The following is a 26025-nucleotide window of genomic DNA, read 5'->3' as shown; positions in this document are numbered from 1 at the left end:
CTGACCTAGTTCATTTGCTCACTTCTATGGCTGGACTAAGGCTGTGGCAACCGGGACTATCCAAGTATTATTGGGCAAACCGGCCCAAAAAAAAGACGTGAAACACACATTTCAGAAGAAGAATCGCTGTATTTCCCACTGTTTTCTCAGAGAAACACATATAGCAACTTAACATGCTAACTAATCATCTGTGAATAGCACAGTTTAAAAAAATTACATACAGTCTCTATAGGTTTTTTGGGGGTTTTTTTTAGTAGGTGTGCATACAGAACATGGCGGGCCGCTAGGCTACTTTAACCTGGATTGACTTGTAAATTATGTTTTTTTTTTAGCCTTTTAGTTTGCCTGAATGAATTCATGTTCTTCAGGACTCCGGGGATGGCTTATTATTATCAGCCCATTGCACAGGTTCATAAAGTGACCTTATGAAGGGCTTTATTCATTTCCTCATTCTGAGAGGAATTCCTTCCACACCATTTGGTCCGTGGCTTATTTCGGTCTGAAAATTGTTGACCCAAATCTTTATTTACTACTTGGGTACAAAAGAACCATTTTCTACGTCCATGGCCGTTATATTGCATAGCTCAACATTTAAAATAGCCCAAATGGATTTTTTTGAAGGGAAAAGTGAAAGAGAATTTTACTTGCTAGACAGGTGTAGGCTGATTTAAAACGTAAAGGGCTTCTCTGTAATAAAAAAGAACTCGAGGTACTAAAACTTTGACAAGAATGTAAAGGTAGAGGTAAATCGGTCATGCACTAGTCAAAGGATAAGCACATGACAGGGCTTGTCAAGCTCTGCATTGGAGAAATGCTGAATCGCTTTGTGGATTTCAGTTCTCTGTAGTGCCATATGACCGAGTGACTGAACAAAAATGTCTACTTTGCTTATTTCCTGTTCCAATAAAGTACGCCGCCTTTGGTTCTTTTGTTGCTAAGGCAGTTTAATTTTTAATATATATATATATATATATATATATATATATATATATATATATATATATATATATATATATATATATATATATATATATATATATATATATATATATATATATATAAACATTCAAAATGCAGTTAGTAATCAAGGACTGATTCATTTTTATGAACTTGTATTATGGTACTTTAAAGAACAATTAAATGTTTTAATGTTTTTTAAATAAACTGAAATGCGCAATTTAAAATAATACTTTGTCAAAATCAAATTAACAATATTATCTGTATCTTTTTAGAGGTTTAATTTATTGACCGTTTAAAAATCATATTAGTTTTTTTTTTTTTTCTCTTAATTATTTTTGACTTTTTATACAGATTATAAAATAAGATGCAGACTCTACTCACATAAGAGTGCTAATATAAAAGGATATTCCCTTTTTTACGGTAACTAAAACTATTACACATTTTTGGGTTAATTTAGATAAAGCTGAAATAAAGTGATTCCAAAATAAAATGTAAATGCTTCAACTTAAATGAGAATTGTTTACCTTGGCATTGAACAAAACATAGTACATTTAAATGATTAAAATATAAAAATGTATTTATATTCAAATTAAATAATACTAAAACATACACAAAAATAATACTAAAACTATTTTGTATGGCCAACAAAGCACTTGTAACAAAGTACTTAATGTGAATGCAATTTTTTTGTATCCATCCAAAAAGGTATTTATTTTATTCTCTCCGTTTGTTTTCAGGCGGAGAGAGGTGGTGGTGATGTGAACACCCTCAACGTGCCAATTGTCATGCGTCGAGGAGGCTCGGACACGTGTTTAGATCTGGATTCTGATCTGGTGGTACGGGACGCCCCGCGATCGCGCAGCGGTCTTGACACCCTGCAGCAGAAAGTGCTAAAAGTGAAAGAGCAGCTGAGAATCGAGCAGAATCTACAGGATGAGAACGTGGCCGAGTACCTCAAACTCATCAACAGCGCGGACAAGCAGCAGAGCGGCCGCATCAAACAGGTGTTTGAGAAGAAAAACCAGAAAACGGCGCACAACATCGCCCAGCTTCAGAAAAAGCTCGAGCAGTACCAGCGCAAGATGAAGGAGTGCGACATCTCGAACGGCACCAAACACACGCCGCCGCACTCCAGAGAAAGCGACCCGCTCAAAGACCACCTCAAGGAAAGCGTGGTCACGGGAAGCGGCCGCCACCCGCATTTGGACAAAGTCAAAACGATCGGCCCGGGTGTTTCGCTGTCGCCGCCGTTCTTCTTCAGCAAATCCAGAGAGATCGCGAACCTCATCCGCAACAAATTTGGTAGCGCCGACAACATTGCGCACCTGAAGAGCAGCATGGAGGCGGGCGGCGGGTTGCAGGCGGAAGGAGGAGCCCGAAATCTGAGCGGCAGCGCCACGATAACCCCCAAGCCCAAATACCCGAGCGATGACGAGTGCTCCACGGAGACGTCGGTGTCGGTCGAGAGCAACGGTCACGTGACCGGATCCGGTGTGACGGGGCAGCACAGCGCGTCTGGGAGAGAAGGAGGTCAACCGGAAAACAGCAGCCGGCTGGTGGAGGCTTGGGAGGAGATCAGGGAGCTGAGGGAAGCTCAGAACCTACTGTCAGAAGACATCGACACCCTGAAGACCCAGTTTAGATGTGAATTTGACAGTATTATGCAAACACTACAAGAAGAGCGGTTCAGGTAAATAGCCTTTCCTAATTACATCGTGCCTAAACCGATAGATTGATGGTCAGTGGTCGACGTTGGATTGGATTTTTTAACGTTTAATGTTGTTTCGTCGTGACAACTCTCGTAGAGTTTAACGTGGTGACATACGTGGCAAAGTTAATGTGTTTTGTCTTGGTGGAATAGATCTGCTATGCTCCTGCTGCGGCAGAGCGAGTACCGAGACTTGCTACTGCCGGCACAACCATGAGCATGTAAGAAATATAATTCCCACATACGACGCATGCGAAATAACCAGCCATTTTATAACGTACGTGAATCACCCCGTGGGAGGTCTATGCAGGTGGAGCTGGGGAAGGCGGGGGGTTTCTGAAGCGCACTGCTACAACAAACACTAGCTGAGCTTTTATATGTTGAGCGGCGAGCTCGTTAGACGCTGATATAGGAGAGAACCAATCAGCTGTGCCATATGATAAAGATCGAGCTGGAACCTATCGGCCTGCGCCATCTAGAGTCTCATGATAATGTCGTTGCGCTAAAATCCACTTGTAACGCTTTTATTGTTATATTTATTTCACGATATCAAATGTGTGTTTCATCATCGGCCATACCGTGTATGCAATTATTAGCTTGAATATCAAATATCATATGTCTTGCGTCCGTTTGTAGCACGATGCGCCGCTAGAGACCAACGTATAAACCTCAGTGTCAGACGGTCTCTTCAACTCTTCGTTTCCGCTCTCTGTATTTCTCACGCACTCTCTCTCTTTTTCCTTGTTCTTCTTTAGGTGCGAGCGCTTGGAAGAACAACTGAACGACCTCACAGAACTCCATCAAAATGAGACCGGAAACCTTAAACTGGAGCTAGCCAGCATCGAGGAGAAGATGGCCTATCAAGCCAATGAAAGGGCTCGGGATATACAGGTACAGACCTTCGCAAAAACACTCACAAACTCTTCAAACGTAACAGGATTTATCCTAAACTTATCCAGATGCAATGTGATAAAGCAATCAAGTCCTTTTTTTAGCCCTATCCTTACAAAAAGTAGTATACTTCAAGTTTATTTTATTAAGTAAAGTTCAAGTATATTGTTAAGTATACTTTATGTAGTAAGTGTACAAATATGAGTGTATACTTCTAAGCGTACTACTATTTCAATACTCCTTGGGACTAAATATACTTTCTAGTACACTCTTAAGTATACTTTATGTAGTAAGTGTATAAATATGAGTGTACTAGTAGTATACTTCTAAGCGTACTACTATTTCAGTACTTTCTAGTGTACTAGAAAGTAAATGTACTTTCTAGTACACTCTTAAGTATACTTTTAGTATAACAATAGCAAACTTTGAGTGCACTTAACAAGTGTTTAGCTTGTACTGCAAATATACTAAAAGTGAACTTATAGGTGTACGGATAGGTTACTAATGAAGTATTTTTAGTACAGTTTTAGGTATAGTCTCAGTAAACTACTAGTTTAGTAGTTTTCTACCGCAAGCATGCTTGTTTTCTTTTTAAGTGAACTTTACATCATACTTAAAGTATACTAGTATAACCCTATTTAGGTATTAATCCTACACGAACAGGGTATCTGCTTTTAAACAAAAACATTTTATTCCAGCTTCATACATTTCGTCCTAAACACTTGAACGTGGCTAGGTTTCATACGTAAAAGAAACAAACAACATTTTGAACAAAAAGCCGAAAAGAAGACCATGATGAATGATCTTCAAAATATAGATGGAGCCGATCAACACGCTTAAGCTCGACCGTCATTATCGCCTCTTGATTGGTCAACATTTGATTCCATGAGGTCAAAAGCGTCTGTTGTTTTCAGGTTACTTCTTCACTTGGGTTTTTGGGAAATTATGTGTACCAGCGCCCCCTGCCGTATAACAATGAAAACACACACAAGTACAACTCAGATATGTTTAGGCAGTTTCTATTAGTCAAGTACACTTAAATGTCAAGCACAAGTACGTAAAAGCACTTCTGAGAAGTATGTAAAGGGTGTGAGCGGCACAGTTTTCATTTCCGGGCGAACTGTCCCTTTAAGCATCTGCATTTTTGTGTTTCAACGCTCGGCAAGTCAGAGCTGAAAAGCGCGCCTTTTTCCGTCTCCCTCCCGGCAGGACGCTCTAGAGGTTTGCCAGACGCGAGTGAGCAAGCTGGAGCTCCAGCAGCAGCAGCAGCAGGTCTTGCAGCTGGAGAGCGCCGACGCCAAAGTGCTGCTGGGAAAGTGCATCAACATCATGCTGGCCATCGTCACCGTGATCTTGGTGTGCGTCTCCACCGCCGCCAAGTTCTCCGCGCCGCTCATGCGGAGCCGTCTGCACATGTTCGGGACTTTCGTGTGCGTGTGTCTGCTGCTGTACGGCTGGAGCAACTGGGAGCATTTGCAGTGCGCCTTGGAACGAGTGCTCCTGCCCAGATGAAGCGCTCCTCCTGGGACGTTCCCTTCATAATGTGACTGTCCCGAGATGATGGCTTTAACACTTTCTGTGTTTTTTTTGTGTGTCCTACGACGTACTGTAGCAGAAACGGGTCCATCTCTTGACTATATCGCGTTATTTCAAACAGCTTTTGTTAGCTGCGTCTTAAAAGTAAAGGCTGACCACCTTTTTTATATACGTTTTATGTTTTGTTTTTTGTTTTTTAGATGGCGACGGTCGTCTCGCAAAAACGCATCCGGGTAATATTTCACTCTACATAAGAAAAAAAATAGTTGGCATAAAGAACATGAAGACTAATTAGAGACCGTAATGTTATTTTATTATAATTTTTTTTATCACTATTAAACTTTTTCATGGGTGGTGAGTAATTATTATTATTCTCAATATTCGTTATTCTCATTAGATTCTTATTACTGTGATGCATTTGATTCTGATAACAATAGTTTTTCTGATTTTAGAATATTTTTTTTTTATCGCAGTAATGAAAATGTGTTGAGGAATGCGTTCGATTACATCGTTAGAATACAAAAAAAAGACGATGGTCTTAAAAGATGCTTCATTTTCTTTATGCGGTAAAATGTACGCTTTTTTTTTGACATTTTGGGTGAAATACGAACCAACGCGCACACGTTTTAGACGGGCTCTGCCGTTTTCTAGCATCATTTGTACTATTGAAATGGCCTGAAGTTCTTTTCACTGGCACTTTAAACACAGCGCCCAGGTTTATGAGATCCTGTGTGGGGTTTTTTTTGTTATCATTATACTTTTAGTCTGAGCCGTGGAGCTCTACAGTGACCACAAAAGATGGAAACGCCGTCTTTTTGTTTGTTGTGTAATAAAAAATGCCTTTGGGGGGGTTATAGAAACTAGAACATGAGAAGGAAACAAACGTCTCCGTCGAGTTTATGTAACGTATTCTGTTTCTCGTGGATGTTAGAATGACTATTTTTATACGCATTTTTAATTTGCTTTGTTCAATGTACGCTTTTAATGATTCCCACGATGCAAACTGATTTCAGCGTTATTACCACTGTCCCTCGGAGTGTGTGCCTACCTGTGGTTTTGACTGAAGATTGTATAAGCCACAAAATCTGAATTCACCCATCAACCTAAACGTGGTGTTTAACTAGAGTTTTAGAGGCCTTTTTACCTTTTTAAGCATGGGGGGAAAGTGATTTTTATTTTATACATGCTTCAGTGTCCCTGTGGTAGGAGACTGGTCTGATCTCAGATGTGATCTAAACCTAAAAATAAAAACGGCCTCATTTTTACTGAAACCTGACTTTGTTTATTCTTTACGTTACATGCATTTCTCACTGGAGGGGATCGTTCTTCTAAGCGGCTTTTTTTGTGTGTGTGTGTGAAAAGGCACTCGTTGGGTTTGTTTTTATATGCGCTTTTTGACATTAGCTACCCGAAAGATAATCATTTTGCGAGATCTGAAGCGTTGAATGTCTTTCGTGGTTTTCAAAGGTCGCTGATAAGGCGCCGCTTCGGAGAGTTTTAAGATGGTCGTCGCCCTCTTGTGGTCGAGGAAGGAAACCAAGCATGATGAAACTACAGAAAAAAACATGTTATCAGACTCATAGGAATGATAAACTTAGGCTACACTACATTATATTTATCAAAGCTCTGAAAAGGCCTTATACTCGACGTATGACTTAAGCTGCTTTCGTTCTTATAGTGAAACTGCTTGACTTTTATTTTTTTTACTTCCGGTTTTTTGACTTAATTAGTTACCTGCGTTTAGAGTTGCTCTTCTACTGAGCTTGCCAAGAAGCCGGAAGTCAAGTGATTGGAGTTTTAACTTTAAAATTAGAAATATTTATCTTACAAAAACCCATCGATGTGCTTCAGAAAACACGTGTTTACCCCTCTGAGTCAAATTAGGGTAGTTTTACGACGGATATATCTGGTTTATGGCGCTTCAAAATAATGGCCACTGTCCACCAGCATTAACAAGTTAAGAGTTTTGTTTTTATTAAGGAGAAAGTCATACACACCGAGGATGGCTTGTGGGTGAGTAGATTATTATGAGGTAGATTTAATTTTTGAGTTTATTTATTCCTTTAAGTCTGAGCCTCAGACAGATAGTTGACTGTTTTTGAGAAGAACTGACCCAAAAAAAGCAAACACTGCTAAAATATATCGAGTTATTCTGACGACGCTGTGAAATGGTTGGTTGGTTTATTGGGGAAATAAAGTAACTATAGTCCTTTCCTTGTACGTTTAAGATAACAGCGTAGTTTGCTGCTTCACAACGCTAACGGTTTTCAGTCAAGGCTATCGTTTTTGTAGCACAGCTAGCAAACCTGTAACCTTACTTTTCGAGTTAATCTCTCTTTGTTTTCTATGTTTTAAATAGGTTTCGTGTCTCAAGTCGATAAAAAAAGTCCATTAAAATCGAAAAAAACAAACAAACAAAAAAACGACCGTTAGAGATGATTGGGTCACAATGTAATTGATATATTCAGTTTACACAAGCTTTATTATTACTAAATGCTTATTGTATCATCAATTAATGCGTTTAAATATTTAATAACCGTCGTACAGTAGGCCTAGCTGTTTTCAACATTTCGCTGTTTCATGAACGGATGGGCTAAAATAAAAAAAAATAATAATAATTTTCCCATTTCATTTGTCACCATTAGTTTTATCAAGCAAACCCAAACTGATTTGCTGTTCACAGCGGACTGGGCTTCCTCTTATTCCACCCAGAGGAATGTTTAAGTAGCACAAAAAAATATAAACCACGAGAGCTTTTTGTAGTTTCATAGAAAAAACCATATAGCTACGATGAAGGGTCATAGCAAAACCTTGGCTTTTCAGTGCGCTACACTACGCGAATTGTATTCAAGGCGACATATTTGGATAAAGCTGATGCATCTGGTTATAATCTCAGGTTATAACGGTGTTTATTAGTTCTTGGTTATAGCAGTTTAAGCGCAGGTGCTGTAGATGGCGACTTTCTGACTGAGCTCCTGCAGAACGTCTCTGGCCTTGTCCTCCAGTCCATCCAGATCCTGAGCTTTCTCCGCCAGAATGTTCTGATTTTCCACGAACGATCGCTCCAGCTCTGGGAGAGTTAAAGGGGAAGAAAAGTGAGGAATCGCAGGTGAATGCAGCATCTAATCTTCATATATGGGAGCGGTTTTACCTCTTAGTCTCTGTAGTTTGCTTGTGGCATCCTTTAATAGATCTTTTGCCTCCTGACGTAGCTGCTCGGCCTTCTGACGCGCATCAACTACACCTGCTGCCTTCTGATCTATCAGACCACTGGCCAGTTGGTACTTCGGCTGCACAAGTGAGTCAAACTCCTAAAATACGCACACACAAAAAATCCACCTGTGAGGCTCGAAAGCGTGCAAGAGAGTATAATATGTATTCAAGAACATCATGTATTTAATGCCTGTGTCATTTCTCATTTTTCAACATTTTCCTAACACTTTATGTTCCCCAAAACAATGTTTTCCAATACCTAAATTAAAACCATGTTCAGCATAGCATTCAAGTGTATGTGTAAATGTCATTAGAAAGGATTTTTGAATTAACAGAGCATCACTGTTAAAAGCCGGTTTTACCCCTTCCGTGCGTTTGATTTCTGCTTCGATGTACTCGGTTTGTCTCTGAGTTTCATCTGCACTCCTGGAGGTTTCCGGAGTTTTCTGTTGGAGTTCTTCAAGCTTTCTCTCAAGATCCAGAAACCTTCCTGTGCTGCTGCTCAGTTCGAACTCAGTCGCTTCGATTTTTGACTGTACCTGTAGACGCAGACATTTTTGTTAAAAACACTGATTGTGTTTAAAGGATGCATAGGGATTTTAAAGGTATAAATACTCACGTCAGCGTTTTGTAGTTTCGTTTGGTTCATGTCTCTCTCGACCTCTTTGAGTTTTTCGCCGGCAGCGGTCTGAGCGCGCTCGGTGTCCTCCAGGGTTTCCCTCGTCTTATCTGTGGCCTGTTTCAGTGCTGTAGCTCTCTCACTGTGATGCACACAAAACACACGCAGTTATGTAATCCAGGATCTTTTCATGATGCAGGGGTAGTTTTTATTACAGTACAGAGTTAGACTTGTTTCTGGTTTGTAAGGTCACATTAAAATATTTTTATTTATTTATTTTGGGCTTTTTTTGCCATTGCATTGTGTATTTTTTAGTGATGTCAAACGATTAAACGAAAGTAATCAAATCCAAAAATCTGTTTACATGATATATTTGTGAATTATTCATATACAAATACACACACAGGCATGCACATATATATATATATATATATATATATATATATATATATGTGTGTGTATATATATATATATATATATAAATAAAAACTTCTTTTGGGATGCAATTAATCATGATTAATTATTTGCCACCATTTATTTTTGCTACTTTTCAAATGCTTTTAAGCTTAGACCGCTTCAGACCCAGTTATTATTTTAAAAAAATCAATCTGTGATGCTCGTTAAATTATTCTATCGGTTAAATTATTCTAACTTTTAGTAAAAAGGTAAAAACTAAAGAACAACACTAATATAGTACAAAGTACAGCATTAAACAGACATTTATATATATATATATATATATATATATATATATATATATATATATATATATATATATATATATATATATATATATATATATATATATATATTTTTTTTTATTTTTATTTATTTTTTTTTTTTTTTTACCAGAGGTAGATCTCAACACAGATAGAAAGATTGAAGTCCAAAAAACCCGAGAATTTAGTTGTAGTTTTTAAAAGTACATTTCGAAAGGTTTATATCTAATAGTGTGCGTGATCACTCACTTGGCAGCCTGTGCTTCTTGCAGGAGTCTCTCTGCGTTATACGCATTCTCTGCCGTCTGGCTCAGAATATCATCCACCTGGGTCAGTCTGGCCACATGGTGGCGGATCTCTGTGGTCACGTTCTTCAGTGCACCGGGTGACACGGGCAAACTCAGTTTCATCACCTCATCAGCTACTTCCTCTATACGCTTCGGATCAGTTTCATCTACACAAACAAACAGATTCAAGTTTCTAACATATCTAGATTTCGACTACATTTGTGACACTTATGCATGATACATTACGGTTCGCCAATAGTAGTACACACTACACGTACTATGTTTTTAAGAAAATTTGTTAGCGTGCTATTCTCAAATGCGAGCGTTTACTGTATTTGGCGGTTCATACTTGTGAGGAAGTCACGTATTTGCTGAATGAGGTCTCTGAGATCCTCGTTGGTCTGTTCCACTCGTGCTTTGCTCTGATTGGCTCTCAGTAACACATCCTGAGCGCTGAGCTTAGCCTCATCCGCACGTCCTCGAGCGTCTGACACCTAAAAAAAAAACACGTCCACGTTCTTAAACATGCCCATGCTTATAGAAGTATTGTTAAAAGGGTCATAAATACGTTGCAAAAAATAATTATTTAGTGTATTTGGTATTATTCAATGCGTTTATGTGGTTTACGTTCGTATTGTGATGCGCCAACAGCACTTCCCTTAACTGCTCAAAACCCGTGAGAACGTAACGTACTTAAAAGTTGTGAGTCAGAAGCGCCAAACGGTTATTTATATATACATAATAAATATACACAGTACACATAATGGATACCTACCATCTTGTTTAGTTTGTCCACTTCGTTTAAAGCATGCAAGACCTCTTGGTCTGAGGTTTTGGCTACAGTCAAGGCCTTTTGGGATCGTGTCTGAATAGTCTCACATCCTTCCCCGCCACACTGGGACGTGCCATCCTCGCTCACACATCCCAGACCACCGCAGCTACCGCAGCCATCTACACCTGACGCCCCTCCACACACCTGCACACACATTTACACATCCGATATTATAACTCATCAAGCACATTTTTTTGACTATTCCTCAGAAGGCTTTGTTTCTGAGAACTGATTAGCATAGGTTTGTCAAGCACCAGAATAGTAACACATGCTGATTCCTTTAAAGTTGCTCAAAAATAAGTCTAGTTCAGGGTCATAATCAATAATAAAGTCGAACAATTCTAAAAAGTTCTGAAATAAATACTAAAATGACTAAAACTTCTTCAAAATCTTCAAAATGTGCTAATGTCTACATGTGATCGTTAATAGTTTCAAATATTTGTACTATATTCGTACACTCATTGTATCGCTTCAGAAAGCATTCCTACATCGACAAAGGTCATACAGATTATCGTCATATTCATTTTGCATGTTTTTTGAAGCGGCAACGTTTAATGAAAACGTAGAGGTAAGTTAACCCAAAAAAGTGCGGCATTAATTGCTTCCCCTAGTTTTGCTGCAAACCTGTAAGACCTTTGTTCTTCTTTGGAAAACAAATTAAGACATTTTTAATGAACTATGACAGCTTGCTGACAAAAACAATAACTTAACTTCTCAAATTCTCTGTTGTGTCTGTGGAGTCAGAGAGCTCTCAGATTTCATCAAAATATCTTGAAGATGAACAGGTTTGGAGCGACACCAGAGTGAATAATTAATGGCAGAATTTTCATTTTTGGGTGAACTATCTCTTTAAGACCAACTTCTTGATTAGCCATTTAGATAACCCACTTACTAGATCTTTTTTTTTTTTTTTTTATGTAGTTTACCTGATGGCTTAGTCTTGAAAGGTCTGCTGAGTCCAGTTCAGAATCAATTTTCTCCAGCCTCTGTAAATGCAGCTGATGTTTCAGGTTAAATTCTTTCTCAGTGCTGTCTAGTTTGGCCTCTGCGGCTTTCCGTATCTGGGCAGACTCTTTGACTGTGCTTCCCGGGTCAGAGACGGCTTGATTGACGCGAAACTCTGCCACACCGGATTTCCTGAAATATTCTCTGATGCCGTCAGCAGCACCTACAGGAGATGAGAGAACTTCAGATAACACCACATGCGTCTTAAATTTAAACCCGTACGTTTTGTTTCGAGCGCTCTGCTCACCTCTGGGGTCCGAATGTTTAATATTCAGAATCTGCTGCTGTTTGTCAGAGGAGATCTCTTGTAGGTTTTGGGCCTCCTCAGTCAGGCCTTTTAGGTTCTCCACGGTCTGCTGATGGTCAGCAGATACCTTCTCCAGATCTGTTTCAGATCGATCAATAGACTTTCTCAGGAGGGATGTTGTCTCACTAAAATAAGAAAGAAAAACTGTGATTGAAAATAAATTCCCCTACAGAGACAATGAATGTGATTTTTGCTTCAGGAAATTTGTCCCTGTCTGATAAAAACAGCATATAAGCTGGTTAAGTAGGTTTTGAAGCATGGATGCTTTGGTTTAAGCACACGACCAGCTACGGACTAGCTTAAACCAGCTCAAACCAGCATCTATGCTTCAAAACCTACCTAACCAGCATACGTGGTTATATAAGGTTTTCACAGTTTATTTACACTAAAATCTCTAAAACTGTATTTGGCTGAAAAATCTTTTCAACGTTAACTGAATAAAACATTTTCTCACAGGGTTAAAACCAGCACAATCTAATAAAACATGATTCACGGATAAAGGGCTTTGGCAGAGAGAACATGTTGGAGGATCTTCTCCTAGTATTAAAAACTTGGAATGAGCTATTCTGCAGCGAGTATAAACCATCTGGTCCCATCAGTTGGAAAACCGTGACCCTGAACCACGTCTTAAGTAGCTCAGGTACATATGTAGCAATAGCCAAAAATACATCGCATGGGTCAAAATGCTAGATTTTTCTTTGATGTCAAAAATCATTACGATAATAAGTAAAGATCATGTTCTATGAAGATATTTAGTAACCATGAATATATTAATATGGTTATATATATATATATATATATATATATATATATATATATATATATATATATATATATATATATATATATATATATATATATTTATATATATTTATGCAAAATATAAACGTAATTTTTGAATTTTAAATTTAAAGGCCAAATATTATCCCATAGTTCCCAACAAACCATACAGCAACGGAAAGCTGATTTTCGAAAAACTGACCCTTACGATGGTTTTGTGGTCACAATAGCTAGTTTCTTTTTCTGTTTTAAAGGCGAGACGAGAGATGGAGTGATTTTAGTGCGAGTTGTGATACACACTTGGCTTGCTTTAGCGTCATCTTCACGTGCGTGAGCGTTTGCTGAACTCTGTCGTCTTCCAGAATCTGCCTGAGTTGTCTAGTTTCATCGTCCAGACTCGATATGATGTCTTTGTAGGGCGTAGCCACACCGGTCTCTTTAATTTCCTCCACGGTATCCACCAGCCTCTGCGTGTGATTGGTCAGCTCTCCCACGTTAACGTCCCATTCGCGGAAACACAGATGGCAGGCCTCGCAGTCGGGAAAGGTCCCGACGTAGCCTCGTCCGCACGAGTCACACCTCCGCCCGGCTACACCCTCTACGCACACGCACTCGCCGCTCGTCTTATTACACTGCTGAGCAGCAATGCCTCGTGGGTCACAGTCGCATGCTGGAACGCAAACATGCACAAATGATTTAAAAAATGAAACGATGCCAAAAGTCTTCTGGGACCTGAGTGCTGGAAGGAACGGTGAATTCTTGTGTGTGTGTGTGTGTGTGTGTGTGTGTGTGTGTGTGTGTGCGTGCACTAGAATGTGTGAGAACACATCTGCTTTTTACCACGCATGATACACTATGTAAAGAAATTTGGGTGAATCTTCTGACTGAATTTTCAGGATCATATTTAAACCCAAAACTATAAAAAAAAATTAAAGGTAAATTATAAAGGCCTTAGCATTAATAATAATAATTATAATAAATATTTTGAGATTACATTCATTATGATACGAGATACAAAATGTCCCAAAAAAATTGCACATGTAAATGCAGTTATTCAAACCATTATAATCTATTTGAATCACGAGATGATGCATTAGTGCTTAAAGTGTACCGGGGGGAAAAAAAAGCAAGAAAAGAGATGGTTTGTTTGATTATAGTTCAACAAGACTCATACACACTTAAGCTTTAAAGCAGCAGCAGAGCCTTATTCAAATAAACACTGGGTCTCGTGAACTCTATCTGTAGAATATTAGAGAGGGGAAAATAAATCACACTGACACAAATAAACACATTTGCATACACTTTCCAACCAGTTTAAACTTTTTTTTTTGTAGCAGCCCGGTCTCACAAGGGAAACTTTGTCAGCGTACAATGGAAACATTGTCTGGTAACTTTTTAACTGTTTATGGGAGAAATCCATTATGACTTCAGTTGCATTTGAGTAGCACAAGTATATGAAATACTGAGAAACCAGATAAAACAGATGACATTAAAATCAAGTACTTGCAAAAGTTTTGGACATGATTAAGATTTTCTGGAATTCTGTGATATAAATAATAATATAAATTGCATTAAATGCGCGAAATAAGCATTTCTATCTTTAAGAGAACAAAAAAAAATAGCTTCCAGAGAAACAATTGTCATTTAAACAATAAAAGTCTAAATAGGGCCCAATGGATGGACACACCAAGACATGACTAAATATCCAAGGTAAAATCTAAAAAAAAATAGACTAACATTTCTATTTTGGATCAGTTTCAGGAAGTCTCTAAAAACTTCACCTAGCGTCCAAGCAAATTTGTGAATAAAAAAGTTTTAAGAAATAAAAAACAGTTGCGAAAAGAGAAATAAAAATGAAAGGGATGCTATTTTTCAGAATTAAAAAAAAAAAAATTATTTGCTTCTTGGTGTTCCCATCCATAAACAAATTTGCATACAAATGTGTTCATGAAAATAAAATGTGTGTAAATGTTTTTGGTTTTTTTTGTTTTTTTGCCAACCGTTAGTTTAGAACATTTCCCCTTACTGTTTCCATGGCAATGTGTCGTGACATACTGCGACCACAATAACGCTGTATGACGGATGGGTCGCTTTTCTATAATTTTTAGTAATTTAAACACCGCAGTTCAATGCGATCTTTAAATTTAGTTCCGAGTCCTGTCATCAATTTCTCCAGAAGAGTGAACTTTATAGTTTATAGTTACTCTATGTGCGATTGATATAAATAAAACGCATAGACGAAATAAATGAATGGATGGATTGTTACCGTTGCATCCATAGACACATGCGTGTCATTTACAAGCTCTAAATGTATTGTTTTACTAGTATTTAAACGTGAAACCTGCATTATTTGGTTAAGAACAAGCTAGCGCCGGCAAACTCACCGCGGCACTGGACCTCTGGGTTCCCCCAAAATAGCTCCCTGCACTCCTCGCACGTCCTGCCTCCAAAACCGGGCTTGCAGGAACACTGACCGGTCAGCTGAGACGAGCATGAACGCGCGGAAAATGATGTTTAGTTTGCGATCCGTATGTGATTTGAATGAAGATGCGCGGCGTTCGTACCAGATCGCACGAGGTCGTGTGAGAATGCTGGGGGTGGCACCGGCAAGGTTGGCATCCTTTGCCGCTGTTGATGTCCCATGTGTTGGGGGCGCAGCGGTCGCAGTGCAGACCCACCACGCCGGGCAGACACGGGCACTGGCCGCTGACCCGGTCGCACTCGCACAAGCCGTCCACGCATCTTTGCCTGGAACTTCCCACGAGATGGCACATGCATCCTCAAGTCCAAAACGTTAAGTTAATAGAATTGGACAATCGAAATAAAGTGTAATCCAACTAACATATACCACATATTACTGACAAGCAGATGGATTTTGAAACAAAAACACGCACTCGTTTTAGACCGTATACTCACTCCTGCAGCTCTGAGTACGGGCGTCTCCGTAATAACCGCGGCTGCAGTACTGGCACGCATCGCCGTCGGTGTGAAACAGGCATTTGAGGCAGGCACCAGTTCGGGCGTCACACGATTCGGGGTCCTGCATGTTAATATTTCCGTTACACTGACACGGATGGCATCTCCTTCCCGGTACCTGGGGGTTGCCGTAATAACCAGAGGCGCATTCCTCACACTTGAGTCCTGTAGGACGAAACGGGAGCGAGGTTCGTTTCATGCGAGTTTTAAAAAAATAACTTGTTTTGCTCGTTTCTCAAGACTGCTGCGTTCACCTTTGTAGCCTGAGCTGCAGACGCACACCATTTGGAGAGAACTTGGATTCTGATAACAGCTCTCAGCGAACTGCATCCCACTTCCTGGTCCGTTAGGACACATGCAAGGGCGGCACTGCTCGCTTGAGCCCAGTAGTGTGTTGCGGTGATAACCGCTTTCACACCTGGAACAGAGGGTTGAAGAAACGCAAGCAGCTTTATTAAATATTCAATGTATCAGTAATAAAAACAATTGATATAGGATATATTTGAAATAACTGGCTTCTCAAAAGAGCTTACTGAGCCCAGAGCCAGAGCTGCACTATGTGGCCCACTGGGCCCAGACGCTGAGCTGCACCATAGAGCCCACTGAGCCCAGAGGCAGAGCTGCGCCATAGAGCCCACTGAGCCCAGAGGCAGAGCTGAACCACAAAATACAGAAAACAGTGATCTTTGTCATTGGTTTTTAGTAATGTATCAAATTCTACATACGTGCACAGCGCTGTTTTTTTTCACACTTATATATGGTTAAAAAACATTATTTTAAACATTATGTACTTTTTTCAATGATGTGTTGTTTTATTACACTTCGAAGAAATAGTCTTGAAGAAGCCCTATTGTGGCTTTGGGATAATATTTAAGTTTCTTCAGCCATTTTGACAGCCCTACCTCTCGCAGCTGTGGCCTGTGGTGTGACCCCTGCAGTTCAGACACTCGCCCGTAACAGGGTGGCACTGCTCACTGTTCCTGTTACAGAAGCAGGGCTGGCACTGAGGGAAGCCCCAGTGGTTGGGCTTGCAGCTGCCGCACTGCCGCCCGTACGCCCCTGGCACACATGGACACTGGCCCGTGGTGGGGTGGCAGAACAGGTTCTGAGAGCCCAGGGGGTTACAGTCACATGCTAATGAGGAAGTGATCGGAAAAAACATTGTTGACGTTATTCCATGCTTACAGCTGTGTTCGCGTACGCATAGTTTTTTTTTACTCACGTCTACATCCCGAGGGTCCGAACAAGTAGGTGGCCGGGGCACAAGTGTTGCAGTTCCTTCCTAAAACGTTGGGGCGACACTGACACTGCCCGCCGATGCCGTCACACACGGTGCTCAGTGAACCTTGGGGGTCACACTTACATTCTGCCAGGGATAATATAGAGACAAATGGCTGTTATTCAGCAGAACTCTGAAAAAAGAACAGCAAGTTCATTTCGGCATCGCTAGCTAAACACTAACGATTAGTTTTAAAATAGTTTACCCAAAAACTGCAGCCAAAGACTGTGGAAGTATGGATAAATCCAAAAAGCATAAACGGCTGCTTCGCTCGAAAATCTGGAGCATTAAATGCATTTAGCTGCATTAGTCATTCTGCTGTCTTTCTCACCCAGAGCTCCATTGTGTAGCAGTGCTGACACGCTGAAGATGTAATCTCTGCAAATATCCGTCAGGGGGATTTTAATAACACTCTGGCTGCGTTCCATGCATCTGTATTTCTGGAACATCTCCCAGTCTTCCTGCTGCTGGGGTCCGCCAGAAAACAGATCCAGGTCTTGCACCTCTGGCAAAAGCACTATCTAGAAGTCGGAGGTCCAGGTTTGAGTCCAAACGAATAATTAAAAGGTTTTTGTTTACATAATGCATGCGTGCACTGTGTATAGTTTATGTATGTAAAGTTAACCATAACCATTAACCCGATTAACCATATAAAAATTACAAAATTCTAAATGCTGTTATGAATAGTGTCCATTAAAACCATATATTAACACATAAATGAAATGCACCTACTGAATCAACAAGTGTGTGAGGAGAAGAGTGATAGCTGTATGATGAATACTGTGGGAAGCTGATTTTTACTGTGTAATTCTGACCCTTTTCCAAACACACTGGACCGGGTAGAACTACATATCTGAAACACACAAACACATCAGAAGGTTATACATAACCCATAACCTAAACTCTGTAAATGCATTAATGCAACCTTACCTAGATCCAGGGTGCAACGAGACGGTCTGTTCATCATCGTACGTAGAAGTGCAGTGTGCTGCTGGGTAAGTGCCTCTGGGCCGCTCAATCTGCACCACAACCTGCTCCCATTCATCTGGCAACTACAATAAATGCATCAAACGCACGTTTTCACTTGTGCATGCCGCCTCTGTAGCAGAGTTTTACAGTGAAAACGGTATGGTCTGTGTTTATTACCAGTGGTTCATAGCGGATCATTAAGTTGTACTCCATAGATCGTGGTAAATTGTAAATGTTGAACCTCAGCGTTTCGCCCTCTGGTACATTCGCAAATCCTTTACCCGTCCAGGTCGGTTTGCGATCCAAAGGCAACGGCCTCTGAAGCACTTTTACTTCCTGCATACAACCAATAAACACCAATAATCTACTCATACAAACTACGCACAACGGTTGTTTCAATTTTTTTACACTCGTTTCGTACAACCGTTCTTATGTAAATGACCAAATGAAAACTATCAGAAGTTGTTTTGAAAAATTACACATTTTTATACAATCGTCGTTGCATTAATTGTCACGTTCAAATATATAAAAACGCTAAATTCTTTTTCTTTTTAAATGCAAAAAGACGTCAAGCCAAACGTGGCATTTACCGGTCCGAAGGAAGCATCCTCGGCTTCGTAAATATAGTGGTCCAGTCCCGCAAAGTAATACCCAGAATGCATTTGGTCACATCGCCTACCAAACATATGCTTCTTACAAGCACACTGTCCTGTCTCCTGAGAACAACTGTAGAGGGAACGAAAATATAAGGACGAATGATATTGAAAATTTATCGACACTCGGTTGTTATTGTGGCTACTTACTTATTATTCAAAGCCCCGCCTACGTCGCAGTCACATGGTCTGCAGCCATCCATATCATTACTGAGACCCCAGTGCTGCGGCTGAACAGGAAAACCGTGTCACGCGCGAGCGCAAATACCCATATTACATAAACGTGCAATACCGCTCTCTTACCAGACACTGGTTACAGTTTCGTCCAGTCACAAGACGTTTGCAGTAACAGCTTCCTGTCTGTATATCGCAAGGGCTTCCCGCAGGGAGTGTGCCTAGAGGATTACAGCTGCATGCTGGGTTTACAAAAACACGCGCAAAAGAAAGGATAAAAGCCAGGGGTCAAAGCTTTGAAAAGAAAACAATGAAAAAAGCCACGGGTATGTGAATATGTCTGGGTTTTACGCACAGCGACAGCCCAATGGGTCGTCCCCGAGGCCGTAATGTCCCTTTTTACAGTGGTCACAACGCTGTCCCTCCACGTTGGCTTTGCAACGGCACTGTCCGGCAATCGTATCTCTCAGAACATCCGTGGCGCTGTCGCATAAGCCTCCGTTCAGAGAACCGCGTGGGTCACAATCGCAGGCTTAACGCAAATACGAAATTAAATTCAGTTGTTTAAAGAAACACCGAAATTTATAAGTAAATTCGTAAAAGGGTGTACAGTATACAGAGCCACTCTACTTTTAAATTGTTCTTGTTAGAGTAGTTCACTTCCACGCTAACTTACTCGCTTTCATGTCATCTACGATGTTTGTGTCTTTTCTTTCTTTGGTCGGAAAGAAGTAACGTTTCGTGATTCCAGAAAAGGGCTCCATCTGAGGAATATAGGTCTTATCTAGTGAAACGATCTGTCGTTTTCTAAAAAGAAGTAAAAACTTAGTCTAAATGCATCTATCCCTAAGAAAATATGCTATTTTCACTTAAGGTAAACAGCATCTATTGCAATTTTTACTTCGTGCACAAGCTTTGCGATGCCCGTCCACAACATCGCGCCATTTTCGTAATCATGTTGGAAAGGTCACGCAGTCTCAAAAAATGTTTGTACTCCAACTTAAAAATCTTCCAACGTTGTTGTTGTTTTACTTTTTTTTTGTAAAAAGTGTGTTAGTTTTTTGCATGTTATTGCACGTTATTTTGTAATGCTTGAGGTCGACCTAGTGCAAGATAAGCATTGGTGGTTAATATATATATATATATATATATATATATATATATATATATATATATATATATATATATATATATATATATATATATATACTTATGTTTTTTAGAAACTGACCAATCGATAAATAAGACCCTTGCTTTATTCCTCTGCAGTTTGGACCTTCAACCCACTGGGCCACCTTTGAAGTCCACTATATGGAGAAAAATCCTGGGAGGTATTCCTCAAAAACGTACATTTCTTTTCGAATGAAGAAAGAGAGACACAAACATCTTGGATGGCACCGGGGTGAGTAAATGATCAGGACATTTTTATTCTGGAAGTGAACTAAACCTTTATCCCATAAAATGCTTTCAAGCAACGCATATCATGAAAAGCTTTAGAGCGTCCCTTCTGTTATTTCAACTAAACAGAACCCATCCACTTGAAAGAGTTAAACACACTCACGCTCGCAGATCCTGGGGTCTCTGATGTTTCTGCCAGAGTGCTTGTAGTAAAAGGGTTTGCAGTTCTCACACCATTGGCCCTCTGTGTTGTGCTGACAGTCATCGCACACTCCTCCGCTCTTATTTCCCGATGACAGATACACCGCCATGTCAAAGTGACACGAATACGAGTGATGGTTGCACTCGCATCCTGAGAGAAATTAAGCAAACGTAAAGCGGTTAATTTCGTCTCAGAATGTCAGTATGTTTAGCAAAAAAAAATACTGTGGGGGCTGTCGTACTCTTGCACGCATTTGTCTCTCGGCCCACTGCCGGTCTCCAGGGCAGATCTTGGAAAAATTCCTCACACTCTTCACAGTTCAGTCCGGTAGTGTGGTGATTACACATGCAATGACCGTGAACCTGCGCACGTAAACACACACACACACACACACACACACACACACACACACAGGTGAAGAGTGTAAGTGAATCTGGACTGCGATTGCTGCTGCTGGTTTACTCACCATGCCCTCGACCCCTGCCTCATTGCCAACTGGTGCACACTTGGAGGCGTGGCCGTAGCAGAAACAGTTGCCACGGACGACCATATCGTAGAGGGCATAATAGTATTTCTCTTTCACCCCGTCTCGGTCGTCAAACAGATCATCACCTAGAGTGTGCAACTTTTCCATCCGTACGCGCAGGTTTGTGATTTTCAGCAAGTCTACATGCAGGTAACGCACATATATACAAATATCAGCGGTCAGATCAAAAATATATACACGCGCTCAAAGAAAATTTGCAATCATTCTCGTAAAATTTTGCAGAAATCTTTCCAAAAACAAGAGGGTTGCCGCCAGTACTTTGAATACTTACTCTGAATACGTGGGCTGTAAGGGTCAGGAATCTTAAACGCGGGATCAAGCGCCTTAAAAATGACCTGCGTACAAGTACACAAGAACAGTGACTCAGGAGTTACTACTAGTACGTGCTACTTTTTGCATAGTATGTATAAATACGCGCGCACGCGTGTGTGTGTCTGAATGAGTACTACACACTTCTCCTTCTGTGGATGGCTCAATGGCCGAATAGCGGCTGTCACAAATAACATCATCCACTTTTCTGATTGGCCCCTGAGGGACGCGCGGATAGGATTCAGCGCAGTTGAAAGCGTAGTAACGGTACACCTGCCAGCTTCGGCCATAATCTGCAGAACGCTCAATCAGCATGGCTGCCGGCCGAAAGGTCTGTGGAAAGAAGCGTTCGGTTTTAAATGTAAGATTAGATACTAAAAGTTTCTTAAAAGCATAGTGGCCGCTTAGCGAGGAGGTCAGTGGCTTCTGCGATACACTTAGAATCAGAAACGCAGCTGAGGAAAGAACTTCAAACATATCTGCACGTATGCTCTACATTTCTCAGGAGTGCTCCATTTCGATGTTTATGTGCGCGTGAGAGCGTCTTTCTCACCTTAAAGGTCATGATGAGGTGCGTAAAGTGGAATTCGGCTTCCAAATCCAGCTGAATGGTCACATTTTCAACTCCTAATACAGAAGAGTGGATAAAGAAATGAACAGGGTTAGAAAGGCATACTGAAATTTACTGGACTCTAATATTTCATGCAACAGTTCGTCTAATTTGATTGGCGAAGTCCGTGCTGATAATGCTCCCTGTTGTTGATATTAAAGTAAAATGTTCTAAACATTACATTGAAACACGGAATATATTAAATATTTGTTTGTATTTGCAAAAGATCTGATACGGATGGTTTCCTGGTCCAAAATATCAAAGCCAGTGGGTTATTTCGTGAAAAAAAGAATTTCCTTGATCTTTTAAACAAAAGGCTTCGCTGTCTTGTATAAACACACTAAGTTTCAGAAGTCTAAACATCCTCTTGAGTCTAAAAAGATCCCTTTGTCCAAATATGCCTGCTTCTCTAGCATGTAGTAAGCGAAAATTAGGAATACGTCTGAATTCATTTTAACGCCCATAACTTTTTAAGCCAAGAACTTGGAAGAAGTGCAATCAGTGGGTTTCTAGCACAGAATTCCATATGAACACACGACAGCCCACACTTGCACACCGACGACTCTTGTTTCGCGTTGAGAAACACCCAGTCACAAGTAGGATAGAAACCAGCAATCGAAAACCCCAGAAGAGGATAATGTAAGTACAGGGAAATGGAAACCATGCTCGGTGAATCATGCTCAGGAATGCCGAACTCCAACATAGTCAACATGGTGGTTCGTGGCAACTTAGTTGGACCACATTTTAAATCGAGTTTGCAAAGAAGGAGGACCAGGGCTGCTTTAACAATAATAGATGCTGTGGGTGTTTCCATCGCAAGTGAATAAATATTATAAATGATTTTACGTGCGTAGATACAGAGCTTTTGCATTCACTCAAAACTTGTGCGTTCTCTTCCGCGTCTTCTTCTTTATATTTAGTGGGAACAAGGGTGCAACAAAACGGCAGCGCGATGCCAAATAAAGCATCCAAAGTCATAAATTCCCTGAATTAGTGATGCCACGCCACACCCTTGCATTCAGTTCGGTAGCGTGACTGTTGAGGAAGCCGGTCGCTAGGGAGAGAGCAGGCCAGCTGTTTCCCACGCCCAGCGGCTGCATTCATCCCAACTCTTACTTTCTCATTCCCACTACTTCCTGTCTGCTCTTCTTCTCAGCTGTACTTTTTTTTTTTTTTACTGCAGGGATACACAGTACTGTACGTTCTTCCAGCGCATATTCTTTTGGGACCAATGATAACAGTGTGTTTGTGCGAGCCGCGAAGACGCATCTTTAGTTTTTCGAAATATTCGAACGATTCGCATTTTATTAACTTTTCGTTTAGGGATAATTCATTCAGATGTACATAGCAAACCTCAGATAATTTAGTCTTTGAAAGGTTGCGTATGTAGGATTTGGACTCTCCTAAAGCATAAAAGTACTGTAATATGTTTGCAGTTATTACATAGTTAACATGCTTGTTTAACTGAAAAACTATGCCGCAGTCTGTTATTTTTCTTTGAAAATGCGCGTTCCGGCCCGGAATGTCGGCCTCTGGTTTGGTCTGTAAAACCCGCCCACCTGCAGTTTAACCAATCATGTTTCGGAACCCCGGGTTGCCAGATGGTGGAACAAAACGTATTTCATTCCAGTCATGGAAGCTGGCAAACAAAAGGGGTCAGAACGGGAAATCTGGCAACCTGCGTGTGCAGGACAAATTTAAGCTTTGTTGAAACTCTGAAACGCTGCAGGAAATAAATTAGACGACTGAGAAATCTGTCTAGAGGAAACCGACATATTAACGAGATGCCGAGTGTGACAGTTACTGTTGTGTTAGAACGTACCGTTCTCGGACTGCCACCAGGTTTTGAGGCGGTTGGGAGTGAAGGTCGTCACCACATTCTCAATGGTGTGGCTGTCGGGGTTGGTGAACTCATTGTACATCCGCCGAGAATCGCATTCAAAACAGTCTTTCGCATCCTGACGGAGATCGAGATGCAGATGTTAGAAGAGCGTGTGAGACATACAGAGCCTTTTGGGGTTCGGCGAAAAAAAGAAAACACATTCGTGCAGACAGCAGGAATCCAGATGTTCTGGACGTGCACCTGTTTTCCTCACCCTCTCACACGCATGACTCACTAACGTAAACGCATGTATACACAGAAAAACTCACGCAGAAAAGAGAGAGTTCTGTGGTTTATCCATTGGTATCACACACATTAATGAACACAGACACAAGCCATTTCCATAGTGACCAACGCGAAGTACCAAGATTAGTTCACATCAGTGGTGGGTTTCTAAATAGCTTCCAACTTCATTTAATATTATTGGATGGAAAATAATCGCAAGGACATTCTGAAACAAAGTCTCCTTTGCCACAAAGAAAGTAAGTCATAAGGACTTGCAATGCCATTACGGTTTGATAGCATCTTATATTGGACTGTTTAGATTCGTATCAGAGTCACAGTTGAGATCGAACGCATATCTGACGTTTACAGTCAGACTTTAGTCTGAGCTTCTCACCATTGCTCAATTCAACGCTCACAATACAGAACTCAGAATAGACCAAAAACAACGGGCCACACAGATAACGTAATGAGCATAACAGTGGCCTAAGGGGGTCGGGAACATCTGCCATGGGGCCTTCATGCTCCCACCACTTCTCTTCACACAGAGATCTGATTGTTTATCCGACAGTGGATGAAAGCGTGGAAAGAAACCCAGCCGACAACATGGAGAGATTATGACCAAAGCAGACGATTTTAGCTTGTATATGTCATGCATAAAAGATGGAAAAAATAACTAAAAAGTATTATTACTACAATGCGTTTAGTGCAATAAATTAAGTGTATAGATTAAGTGCATTAACTACGCATTACCTGTAAATGGCTCACAATGCAGAATCTCTCGGCCCCGTCCAGTCCGCAGGTGGAGGAGGCTGCAAGGCGGTGTGCTCTTCCTATCAGCAGGTCGCCTGTAGCGGGGTAACAGCTCCCCTCTGCACACTTGTCATTGTGATCGGGTAACTGCGCCAGGGCGCGCAAAGCAATAGCTGTGGGAATCACATTTATCGTATCCGTCAGATTGCATCCTAATGCTTTTGAACACGAGAGTGTCACGAATCTCAAATGACAACCAGATTCATTAAAAAAAGCAAAATGAAAGTTAATTTATAGGAAGGAATTTGTCGTACTTATCACTCCATTGAATATTTCTCATGGTGTATATATAATATTTTTATATATAGGTTTATATAGTTTATGTGTCCCTTAGTTATGCAACTGGTACATTATTGTTATTCGACTTTAACGTGCATAGTATTTCATCACTGAAACATTGGTGAGCTATGTGCGTGGTTAATCATTTTGGCTTCTGGGTACAGTCTCTGGAGTCTGTTTCTAATTACTGAAATGAACATCACATGAGGACGTTTAATGACCCGATGCTTGGAGAGCTGTGGCATGCAGGGAACCAGAAGGGATGCACACAAACCTCTAGACACCAAACAAGTATATAACGACAAAAAAAAAAAAAAATGACATGCATTGATACTGGATGCTGGCTTTGGACCAGTTAACATTTACAAAAACAACCATTCACATTTAGGTCGAAATCGCGGTTTAAGTTCTGAATCATGACAGGAACTCATAAACGACTTTTATTCTCTGGCTCCTTTAAAAATCCGCTTCACGGAAAACCAAAACCCAACACACACCCGATCTGCGTAAAAACAATAATATTTCTGGGTCGCCGTCAGAGCCTTTTATATCATTTGCGTTACAAGCGGAAGAGTACCGATAAGTGAAACTTACATATCGAGAGAGCTGTAATCTGGAGGATCCACATTGTCGCTGTCGTTCTCCAGTAATGTTTTCCAGAGCTGAGGAGCGTGGGAGAAGCGGAGCTCCCGCCCATGATATATTAGACGACGCTGGTTTACTCGTGTGGTGAAGCTACGGACCCCGCGTTACTCCAGGCTTTCTCTGGCACGGTCTCAAATCCCTGTAAGCCGCCTACCAAGACCGCTTTTGGGGCAGCACTTTAGAATAAGCGCGATTTTTTTTTTTTATGGC

General features: G+C 40.7%; 2 protein-coding genes and 1 long non-coding RNA gene across 8 annotated transcripts in view; 2 read left to right on the top strand and 1 right to left on the bottom strand.

Moving 5' to 3' along the window:
• Positions 1-26025, top strand: part of tmcc3 (transmembrane and coiled-coil domain family 3) — a 45007-nt gene that overhangs the window by 9618 nt on the left and 9364 nt on the right. For 3 of the 5 annotated variants that reach the window (XR_006250598.1, XR_006250597.1, XR_006250596.1), the window contains exons 3-5: positions 1698-2650; positions 3424-3559; positions 20178-20310. Coding sequence is in view for 2 of the 5 variants with exons in the window: in XM_043236432.1 (XP_043092367.1) it covers positions 1698-2650; positions 3424-3559; positions 4769-5071 (1392 nt within the window). In the remaining 3 variants the exon portion in view is untranslated. Of the gene's footprint in view, positions 1-1697; positions 2651-3423; positions 3560-4768; positions 6367-20177; positions 20311-26025 lie in introns of those variants that run through there. The other 2 variants (XM_043236432.1, XM_043236433.1) reach the window with 1 other exon arrangement.
• Positions 7260-25956, bottom strand: lamb1b (laminin, beta 1b). Of its 2 annotated transcripts, XM_043236430.1 has the most exons (33): positions 25765-25956; positions 24832-25004; positions 23797-23932; positions 21918-21991; positions 21509-21697; positions 21327-21390; positions 20975-21174; positions 20750-20870; positions 20470-20658; positions 19264-19440; positions 19038-19150; positions 18885-18964; positions 18672-18807; positions 18259-18417; positions 18043-18164; positions 17845-17965; positions 17444-17633; positions 17056-17199; positions 16736-16967; positions 16088-16251; positions 15774-15998; positions 15422-15636; positions 15242-15338; positions 13158-13527; positions 12018-12202; positions 11692-11933; positions 10709-10909; positions 10283-10427; positions 9896-10100; positions 8928-9069; positions 8671-8847; positions 8247-8406; positions 7260-8165 (listed from the first exon to the last, which is right to left on the bottom strand). In XM_043236430.1, exons 1-33 carry the CDS (start codon positions 25865-25867, stop codon positions 8029-8031), a joined length of 5388 nt encoding a protein of 1795 aa, XP_043092365.1. In that variant the 5' UTR covers positions 25868-25956; the 3' UTR covers positions 7260-8028. The 2 variants fall into 2 exon arrangements, with proteins under 2 accessions (XP_043092365.1, XP_043092366.1); XM_043236431.1 differs by lacking the exon at positions 23797-23932.
• LOC122342564 lies at positions 8064-8595 on the top strand. Its single transcript, XR_006250599.1, has 2 exons — positions 8064-8204; positions 8308-8595. It is a non-coding gene; the product is annotated as an uncharacterized LOC122342564 (long non-coding RNA).

The sequence above is a fragment of the Puntigrus tetrazona genome, chromosome 4 (assembly GCF_018831695.1).
Source record: "Puntigrus tetrazona isolate hp1 chromosome 4, ASM1883169v1, whole genome shotgun sequence".
In the NCBI taxonomy this organism is placed as follows: domain Eukaryota; kingdom Metazoa; phylum Chordata; class Actinopteri; order Cypriniformes; family Cyprinidae; genus Puntigrus; species Puntigrus tetrazona.
Note: the sequence above shows the minus strand (reverse complement) of the source record. Positions and strands in the feature narration are given on the sequence as shown.